Source organism: Galeopterus variegatus, unplaced genomic scaffold (assembly GCF_000696425.1).
Source record: "Galeopterus variegatus unplaced genomic scaffold, G_variegatus-3.0.2 Scaffold8341, whole genome shotgun sequence".
NCBI lineage: Eukaryota > Metazoa > Chordata > Mammalia > Dermoptera > Cynocephalidae > Galeopterus > Galeopterus variegatus.
The window spans coordinates 45,947-56,631 of record NW_007734452.1 but is presented as its reverse complement, the minus strand read 5'-3'; the positions used below and the strand labels follow the sequence as shown (position 1 = coordinate 56,631).

General features: G+C 38.7%; 1 protein-coding gene across 1 annotated transcript in view; it reads left to right on the top strand.

Moving 5' to 3' along the window:
* The window catches only part of SCARB2 (scavenger receptor class B, member 2), a 44,847-nt gene that overhangs the window by 20,896 nt on the left and 13,266 nt on the right, over positions 1–10,685 (top strand). Inside the window, exons 4-6 of the mRNA XM_008592809.1 lie at positions 820–1,008; positions 3,898–3,989; positions 9,223–9,342. Of these exons, the coding sequence (XP_008591031.1) occupies positions 820–1,008; positions 3,898–3,989; positions 9,223–9,342 (401 nt within the window). The remainder of the gene's footprint in view (positions 1–819; positions 1,009–3,897; positions 3,990–9,222; positions 9,343–10,685) is intronic.

The window sequence follows — 10,685 nt, the reverse complement described above, 5'->3', positions numbered from 1 at the left end:
ACCCCCCCCCCCCCACTTTTCAAATAGCAGAGACTGGGCTTTTGATTACAGCCTACTGTGATTTCATTGTGCTTTGTTTATAATGGCAATTCCACCTGATAATAACACCTATATTACACCTACACTATACCAAGACACATAAAACTTTCTTATCTATTTATACACCCCCTTCCCACTCTATCTCCTAGATGACTACTCCATATGCAGCTGCACACTGATGGTGGACCCAGGACCTAGCGAATATTAGATCCTAGACCTGGTATTAGATCCTAGTATTAGATCCTAGACTGGCCCTGCCCTGCTGCCTCCTGGTGTGGGGCTTATAATGAGGGCTATGTCTCTGGCCCTGCTCGGGAGGAAAGTGGTGCCACCTTGTGACCAAAGATGTCAATGTGTTTATATGAGCTTTTCCTTTTTCTTTCTGGGGTGTGTGAATAATAACTCAGCGCCTGCAGGACAGGATGCTAAGCTCACACTTACAAAGCCTAATATTGAGAAAGGACAATGACTGGTCTTTTTCTTCCACATGCAGCCAGAAAGGAACTTGCTGGCTGATTTCTCAGCTATTTAATCTCAACATTTACATTGAAATTTCCAGCCCCTTTTGCTGAGAGATAGTAGAAGGGAGTGGGTGCTTTGGAGGGAACACTGCTGTCTTAATTTGCCTCTGCTCCTCAGACAGAACTTGCTGGCTGATTTCTCAGCTATTTAATCTCAACATTTACATTGAAATTTCCAGCCCCCTTTGCTGAGAGATAGTAGAAGGGAGTGGGTGCTTTGGAGGGAACACTGCTGTCTTAATTTGCCTCTGCTCCTCAGACCCTCATAGAATGGGTGCAGGTCCACTTCTTCAAGCAGATCATCGAGGCCTTGCTGAGAGCCTATCAGCAGAATCTCTTCATGACTCACACAGTCGACGAGTTGCTCTGGGGCTACAAAGATGAGATCTTGTCCCTCATCCATATTTTCAGACCTGACATCTCTCCCTATTTTGGCCTATTCTATGGGGTAAGTTGATTTTTCTTTTTAGAGCTCTTTGTTCAGTAGACGGTGAGGAAGGGGCACTCCAAGCCAGATTTCATATTAACTTTGGGTTTCTTCTAGGAGAAGACCAAAATCGTGAGGAGTTCTAGATGTCTTGTAGAGTATGTGAAAAGTAAGAAAGTATTTTTTTGGAAGAAAAAAAAATCTTTACTGCAATGGATAGTTGGGAAGTTGGTAAAAGACAAAAATTAACCTCGGGAAAAAAGTGTTAGATTAGGGATAGGCTCTGGGTTTGTGGAAGTTTGTTCATCTTTAAATTTGTATTTATTTTTTGTCTTTGCGTATCCGAGAATTTAACTCTTATCATGTAATCCCCTAGCATTTCAGTTCCTCTGGGGCATATGGTGGTACTTCTGCCCCCGGGCCTTCAAGGGCATACAAAACTTAGAAGTTGTTCAAGCAAGATTGTAAGTGAGTTTTTAAACATTATCTATGCAAGAGGCGGGAGTCCTAAAGGTAGAGTCTCACCAACCCTAAATGCTTCACTCTGGGGGAGCAGACCAGATAGATGTTTCCTAGAAGGTCCCACCTCATAGAAATACAGCTTCCACAGAACCAGAGAAGCACGAATTTCATATTAAGCTGTGACTAGACCTCCCTTCTGGAAATATTTCGGGAGATCCTCCTACGGAAGGATACAAAAGTTCCCTCAAGGCCCTTTTTTCCCCAGTGGCTTCAGTCCATCTGTCAGGTAGATCTGTTCCTAATATCTCAGTATTTCTGAGATGATTTTTATTATACAGCTTGCTTTCTCTTTTTCACATTATTGAACTCATCAGGCTTATAACCACACTATCTCGTGTAGCTTTTGTGAGGATTTCATGAGATAGTTCATATAAACATTTTAGATCAGTGCCAGGAATATTATAAATACTCAATAATTGTTCACTCCTATTACTTTATTATTATAGAATAGCTAATACTTATGCTGTTTTCCAGAAATCATAGCTCTATCCTCAAATAAAGGATTTGTAAGAATGTGTAGAGTCTGTACGTGCCCTTAAGAAGTGTAACTTGGAGAGACTATATGAAGGACTTCAAAAACCTCATGAAAAAATAGAGATAAAGTTTACAAATCTTTCTATTAACTTCGTGAGGTACCCTCGAACAAATGAAGAAACCTTAATTGAAAATAAGACTATATTAATGCCACTGTCTTCTAGTGCAGCTGTTTTTGTATAATTGGGTCCTGGACCTGGACTTAGGCTTTTTTTTTTTCTTTTTGAGATATAGTTCACTTACCGTAAAATTCACCATTTTAAAATGTGTGTACAATTCAGTATTTATTAGTTCACAAGAATTACAGTTCACAAGGTTGTACAACCACCACCACTGTCTAAGTCCAGAACATTTTCATCATCTTAAAAAGAAACTGCATACCCCATTAGCACTAGATTCGATTCCCGCTCCCCCAAGCCCCTGCAACCACTAATCTACTTTTTCTATGGGTTTGCCTATTCTGGACATTTTATATAAATGGATTCATAAAATATGTAACCTTTTGTGTCTGGTTTCTTTTATTTAGCATAATATTTTCAGGCATCATCCATGTTGTAACATGTATTAGTACTTAATTCCTTTGTATGGCTGAGAAATATTCCATTGTATTGTTACTACATTTTGTTTATCTATTTATCAGTTGGTGGACATTTGGGTTGCATCCCCTTTCTGGCAAACACTGTGTACATACATATTTTTGTATGACGTTGGGTATATACCTTGGAGTGGAATTCTCTCGAGTATATACATAGGTGTGGAATTTGGGGGTCATATGAATTCTTTTTAATTTTTTAAGGAACTGCCAAACTATTTTCTATAGTGGCTGCAACATTTTATATTCCCACCAGCAATGTATAAAGGTTCCAGTTTCTCCCCATCCTTACCAACGCTTGTTAATTTCTCTTTTTTTAAAAATTGCAGTCATGGCTGCAACATTTTATATTCCCACCAGCAATGTATAAAGGTTCCAGTTTCTCCCCATCCTTATCAACGCTTGTTAATTTCTCTTTTTTTAAAAATTGCAGTCAAGTGTAAAGCGGTGTCTCATTGTGGTGGTGATTTGCATTTCCCTAATGACTAATGATGGTGAACATCTTTCTATGTGCATTTTGGCCATTTGTGTATTTTCTTTGGAGAAATGTCTCTTCAGATCCTTTACCTATTTTTCAATTGGGCTCATGATTACTTTTTTTTTTTTGGCAGCTGGCTGGTAAGGGAACCTGAAAACCCTTGACCTTGGTGTTATAACACCACGCTGTAACCAACTGAGCTAACTAACCAGCCTGCGGTTCATACTTCTTAAAGCCATAAAATAATAATACAGTTAATATGGCATTTAGCAAAATAGTCACTGTGTTTCCTAGTCCTGCCACAATCTCATATAGCAATTAGGCCTATCTAGGACAGTTTCATGAAGATTAAATTTGTTAGTTTCTGTGTCAGTAAGGGTTCTCCAGAGAGGCAGAACCAATAGGATATGTGTACATGAGAGAGAGAAAGAGAGAGACCCTGATATTAACAAATTGGCTTATGTGATTGTGAAGGCTGACAGGTCTGTAGGGCAGACTGGAAACTCAGGCAGTACTTCTGTGTTGCAGTCTCAAGGAGAATTTCTTTTTCTTCAGGAATCCTCAGTTTTTGCTTTTAAGGCTTTGAACGAATTGGATGAGGGCCACCCACCCACATTATCAAGGGTAATCTCCTTAAAGTTAACTGATTGTAGATGTTAATCACATCTACAAAATACAGCCACATCTAGTCTAGTGTTTGACCAAATAACTGGGCACTGTAGCCTGAACAAGTTGGTGTAAAATTAACCATAACAGTTAAATTACCATATTCATTTATTTTCAGAAAAATGGAACTAATGATGGAGACTATGTTTTTCTAACTGGAGAAGACAATTACCTTGACTTTACAAAGATTGTTGAATGGAATGGAAAAACGTAAGTCTAAGGATTTACCAGTATAATTATTTTTCAATTTTAATTTAAACTGGATATGTATTTCTATGTTGCTTAAAAAATTTTATCATTCATTTTTTGGGTGAAAAAATGTATACATGTGTAAATATTCTTGTAATTGTTGTAGAAATCAAGATGGGGGTAATATACTTTACAAATTAAATATTAATGATTTGTAGATTGATCATGGACACGCATGAATTACATATAAGCTAGTGAAAAGTCTCACTCTTGCTTAGTAGTCAATGAGTGATACGTAGTAGCTACAGCACAAATATTTTTCAAACATTACTTGTTTTGCAGAGATACAGGAGGAGAGGTTCTCTTTTAATTTAATTTCATGATTGTGGATTGTTTGTGTATTTTACTCTAAAAATGAAATATATTTGAGTTCAGTATTATATCATTTAAAAAATATTTTTATTTTAATACCTATAATTTATAAATAAACTAATTCCAGAGAGGAGGTGAGGCAGCTTACAATAAAGCTACATATAAAACAAGATGATTTTTTTTTAAGTCTGAGAAATTGGAAACCTTTGAGGGGAAAGGAGGCTAATTCTTCAGGCTCTGAGGTAGTAGATCTGTTCTTGAACATTAAATTTACTTCTGAGCTTCCCAGCAATCCAAGCAAAAAAGGACATACAACGAGCTTTGTGGGTTTTATTGCCTATATTATTTCAAGAAAAATAGATTTCATCCTGTCTTCAAATTCTGGGAGGAATTCATCCTGTGGATCTTTTATAAAAGATACTTTAGGTAATGTAGTGAAAAACTTCAACAGCATTTAAAAAAATATGTATAAAAATATTTTTATATGATTATTTCCAGTATTAATAATTCACTGAAATATTTAGACAGAAAACTTAGCTAATATCCATGAGCTGTACTTCTTTCTGCTGACCTAAATTGATGCAAATATAGGTTCTAGAAAACCTGGGAAATTAATCATTAACTTGCCCCATCAGTGCTTCTCTTGAATCAGTTGTCCATCTGGTAAAAAGAACAAGACAGCCTTTCTCTAAAAATTATTAAAGAAAAAAGCAACATGCTGAATAGTGTACCTAGTACGTTACTTTTTAAAAAAAATTAAAATGAAGAAAAATGTCTATACATACACATGTCAATAAACGTACCAAGAATACAGTGTGGAGGTGGGGGAAGTAACCTCGCAGTGGAGAAGCCTGGCAAACACCACCTCAGCCAGGTGATCATGGTTAACATCACTTGTAAGTCATGTTGGTGGCATGGTGATCATGGGTTGGAAGTGGCACTTTGCCTCAGGAATCTTCTTCCTAGAAGCCCATAACCCCACTCCAACCACAAGAAAAACACCAGACAAATCCTGAAGGCGGGACATTTTACAAAATACCTGGCCAGTACTCCTCAAAACTGTCAAGGTCATCAAATACAAAGAAAGTGCGATAAACTATGATAGCCCAGAGGAGCCCAAGGAAACACAATAATTAAATGTCATGTGGTGTCCTGGATGAACCCTGGAACAGAAAAAGGACATTGGGGAAAAACTAAGGATATCTGAATAGCGTATGGATTTTACTTAATAGTAATGTATCAATATTACTTCGTTAGTTGTAACGAATGTGCCATGATAATGTACGATGCTAATAGCAGGAGTAGAGGGCACGGAATAGAGGGAACTCTCTGTACTGTCTTCACAACTTTTCTTAAATCTAAAACTATTTTCAGATAAATAATTTATTGAATTTTTAAAAGCACACATTACATGTACCTAATATATATTTAAACACATACCCCAAATATACAGGATCCATGAAGGGATCTATAAGAAACTGGCAGCGTGCTGCCTCTGGAGGGGCACAGGGTGGCCGGGGTACTGGGCTGGGAGGGAAGCGTACTTGTAAACAGGATATAGCCAGGCTTTCTTTTAAACCAAATCTCTTATTTTCCAATCTTTTAATTGGAGGGTGGCTTAATCCTCTTATGTACCTATTGTAGTTACAGATACAGTTTGGACTTATTTTTATATTCTTTTCCACCCTTAGATTTGTATGATTCATATTTAACAACAATTTCCCCCAACAAAATCTAAAGCTATTTTGTCTCTCTTCTCCTTCCAAACAAGACCATAACTTGACCCATTTATTAACATACTCAAACATGTTCATTGTTATTCTTGTCTACAACTTGTTTTGCTTTCTTAGAAATGTAAATATAAGTAAAAACTTCATTTTTAAAAAATTTTAGTGGCTAGCCAGCATGGGGCTCCAAACCCTCGACCTTGATATTACAACACTGTGCTCTAACCAACTGAGCTGATCGAAAAAGTCTTTCTTTTTATAGTAAATGCTTAGTTGAATTTATCAACATATTTTATTAATTATTTTTCTTTTCCTTTGTACATCTTCCCCCAGAGTTTATTTTTCTTCTTGCTAAAGATTATTAGTACAATGGTTCTCAAGCAGGGGCAGATTTGTCCCCCAGGGGACATTTGTTAATGTCTGGACATATTTTTGGTTGTCACAACTTGGGGGGGTGCTACTGGCATCTACTGGGTGGCGGCCTGGGATGCTGCTAAACATCCTACAGTGTACGGCACAGCCGCCACTACGGAGAATTCTCAAGCCCAACATGTTAATAGGATGGGAAACCCAGCATTACTGACTCTTCAGTAAGGATCTGTAGGTAGTAAACTCTCAAAGACTTTGCATATTTTAAAATGTCATTATTTCACTCTCAGTTTTGAAATATTTTAGCCAGGTATAGAATTCTAGGTTGACAGTTCAAAACTATGATGATATTACTCCCCTAACTTTGGGTTTTTCCTTGATCTTCTGCAGTTTTATTGCAGTATATCCAGATTTGAACTTATTTCATTTATTCTGTTTGGCCCTTGGGGCATACTGTCAATCCACGGCCTTATATCTTCCTTAAATTTTGGAAAACTTCCAGCAATTATCTCTTCAATTACTATTTCTTTGTTATTTTCCCTATTCTCACTCCCCCCAACCCCCAGCCCCCAAACTCCTCTTAAACGTTTATTGGAGCTTCTCAGTCTATTCTCTGTACCTTGATCCTTTAATTTTCTTGAGCTTATATTTGTGTAAATTCCTTAGAATGACCTTCCAACTCTTCAGTTCTCTCTTCAACTATGTACAGTCTAGAGTTTTATCCTGACATTGAGTTTTTCCTTCAGAAACTATTTTTTATTTCCAAGATTTCTAATTTTCTCTGTTTTTGTGTCTTTCTACTCTTATTTCATTCTTTCCTTTTTATTTTTTAATAATTTCCCATTATTTTAAGGATGTTATTTTTTCACTTGTCTCTTTGAGGATTCTAAACAACGTACTTATTTAAGGTATTAGCCAGATTGTTCTATTTTATTTTTTCTAAAGTGAATTCATCTCCTCATTGTTGATTTTATTGCCTGTCCCTTTGCATAAGTTTCCTCCAACTTAAAAAACAAATGTTGATTTGCAGAATTATTTTGTTGGGAGGTTAGTCTGTTGCCTATCTGTATGTGTGTGCGTGTGTGTGTGTGTGTGTCTGTGTCTATCCTCTCACCCTCCCCATGTAAGTGTTGCAGTTGCCTTCATGTAGCCGTGAATTCATCTCCTCATTGTTGATTTTATTGCCTGTCCCTTTGCATAAGTTTCCTCCAACTTGAAAAACAAATGTTGATTTGCAGAATTATTTTGTTGGGAGGTTAGTCTGTTGCCTATCTGTATGTGTGTGCGTGTGTGTGTGTGTGTGTGTGTGTCTGTGTCTATCCTCTCACCCTCCCCATGTAAGTGTTGCAGTTGCCTTCATGTAGCCGCTCTGGAGCACCCCGTCAGAACCAGTATATCCAGGTGGGCCTTTCATCCCACAGTCATGGTGGGGAAATCAGCAGGCAGCTTGGCGCAGGTTCTGGTTGTGAGGCTGTCTGAGTCTCCCTGCCTCCCCAGACACTATGCTTTGTACACATTTAAGTCCAGACAGCAAGTAGAAGCTGCTTTTTGTGGGCTCTCTTGATGAGCAGTGAATCTCTGCCCCTTCCACTGTGAATTCAAGCCCCTGTGGACCACTTTTAATCCTTACTTTCCCCAGGAGCTGAACTTGCAGTTCTGTCTCCTGCTTCCAGAGCCGCAGTGTGGTGGCTTCAGTCCTGTCCACCGCTTTGCATTTATCATCTTTTTTTTTGTCTAGGTAGATGTTTGTGTTTGATGTAGTGTAGGCCTACTAGATGCACTCTTTTTGTCTTTTATAAACCACCTCCTTGTGTTTTTATTTAGAAGAGGCCCTCAGTTCATGAACTCAGGGTGCCATCATGACCGGAAGTTGGGAGAATTACTACTTATTGTCTGCCTTTTCCTTTCTTTTGAATCTTGTACTGTCTTAGTCCATTCAAGCTGCTCTAACAAATTGCCATAGACTGAGTGGCTTATGAATAATAGAAATTTATTTCTGTTAGTTCTGGAGGCTGGGAAGTCCAAGATCAAGGCACTGGCAGACTTGGTGTCTGGTGAGGGCCTCCCTCCTCACGGGTGGCCGTCCTCTCTGTAACTTCACATAGTGGAAGGGACTAATCTCATTTATCAGAGCCACTCCCCCCCATGACCTAATAGCTCCCAAAGTCCCCACCTCCTAATACCATCACCTTGGAGATTAGGACTTCAACAAATGAGTTTGGAGAGGGACATAAATATTCAGTCCATTGCATGTACCATTATTTAAAAAATTAATTATAAAACCCTGCTATCTCAGTTGTGCTTTTAGCAAGCATGAATTTAATTCAGTATTGAGCTTGCTTGTATTCTAAGAGAAGTCATATGTTATTTTTGGAAAAGAGAACTCCTCAGAGGGTAGACTAGGTTAATGTTCTGTCATGAATATTAAAGAGCCAGACACACCTGTACAGAGTTTGTCTGTCCGTGGACTGGCTATGAATGAGGCTATTATTAATGGTAAATTGGATCACTGCTTTCAGTAAATCAGTATTTCTAAACCTCTACGTGGAATACACTTTTCTAGAAGAAGGAAAGAGGGGTTGTTAGCTATTACCTCTATCACAATTGATTTGGGGGTCGGGGCGTACTTCTCCCCCTTGATCTACTCCCTAACACTTTTGTGTCTGTGTATGAATAAGATACTGTGGGTAGCCAGCTTCAGTTAAATCTTGAAAAGCCTGACCATTTAAAAGAATCTAAAATCAAATTTGGTCATCTTTTCTCTTTCTTGTGCTCATCAATTGTAGGTCACTTGAGTGGTGGGCCACAGACAGGTGCAACATGATTAATGGAACAGATGGAGATTCTTTTCATCCATTAATAACCAAAGATGAAGTCCTTTATATCTTCCCATCTGATTTTTGCAGGTAAGAACTTTAAAAATAGGTTCTTTTTAAAAAATAAGGTCTTTGACTGCAAGACCACCAAAAGCAGGAGGAAGATATGCAGACACCCTTATTATGCATGATTATTACGCACGAACATTTACGCTTCATCAGAGATAGATGCTGATGGCACACCGAGGACAGTATGATGTGTTGATTCGCGGTATGGACTCCAGAGCCTGACTGCATTGGTTTGAATTTGGTTCTGCCACTTACAGCTGTGGGCAAGTTACTTAACCACTTTGTGCCTCTCTTTCCTCATTTGTAAAATAAGGATAAAAATAGTTACACACTTTAGGGGTTGTTATGAGGACAACTGAGTTACTGTTAGTAAGGTAGCCCAGGGTCTGTCACGCAGTAGCCAATATTAAGTATTGGCTGGTAGTTATGATATGCTCTGTCAAGCGTGAAATTTGACCCAGTCTTCTGGTCAACAGGTAATCTCTACACAGAAGATAGGTAAATGATTCTGTTGACTGTATGTCAGAGTTTATAGGTATTGGCTTAGCTGTGAGCTTCCCATTGATTGTTTCTACTGTCACTTGCCCTGTTACCTTTCCCTCCCTCCTGCCTTCCCCTTCTCTACAACAACATGACTAAGGCTCCTCTGTGGGAAGAAAGTGTCTTTCTCTCCACCCTGACCCCCGCCTTCCAGCAGGCACTGCTCCTTCTCCCACCTTCACCCCACAACTGCTTCAGCGAGTGGCTGACTCATCCAGCCCCCAACGCCCCTCCCAGCCACCCTCGCGAGGTACTCTATGACACATCTCCTCACAGACAGGAGTGACCTAGTGGCATTCGACATGACTCCAAATGGCTGTTCTTGCAGGGTTTTGTATCTCACATAGTTGCACCACCCACCCAGAAATATTGGTGACACTGTAAATCTCCCTCCTCTCTTGCACCTAGTCAGTCACCAGGTACTGTCACTCCTTCTCAGAAACAGTGTTTGAATTCATCCCGACCTCTCTATCCCCACTGCACCATGGCTTATTGATTTATTTATTTATTTTAATTTTTTTTTTTAATTGAAACATAGTTGATTGTACATATCTGTGGGGTACAGCATTGAATATCAATACCTGTGTGCAATATATGATGCTCAAATCAGGATAATTAGTATATTCAGCATTACACAACATAATTGTTTTTCATAGCCCTTTACCAATTCCTGCCTTACTCCCTGCTCTTTTCCCTTTCCCACCTCTGGTGGCCTCAGTTCTATTCTTTCCTTTTGAAAGTTCAATGTATCATTGTGATTGTTCTTTCTTGCTTGCTTTTCTTTCCTTCCTTCCTTCCTTCCTTCCTTCCTTCCTTCCTTCCTT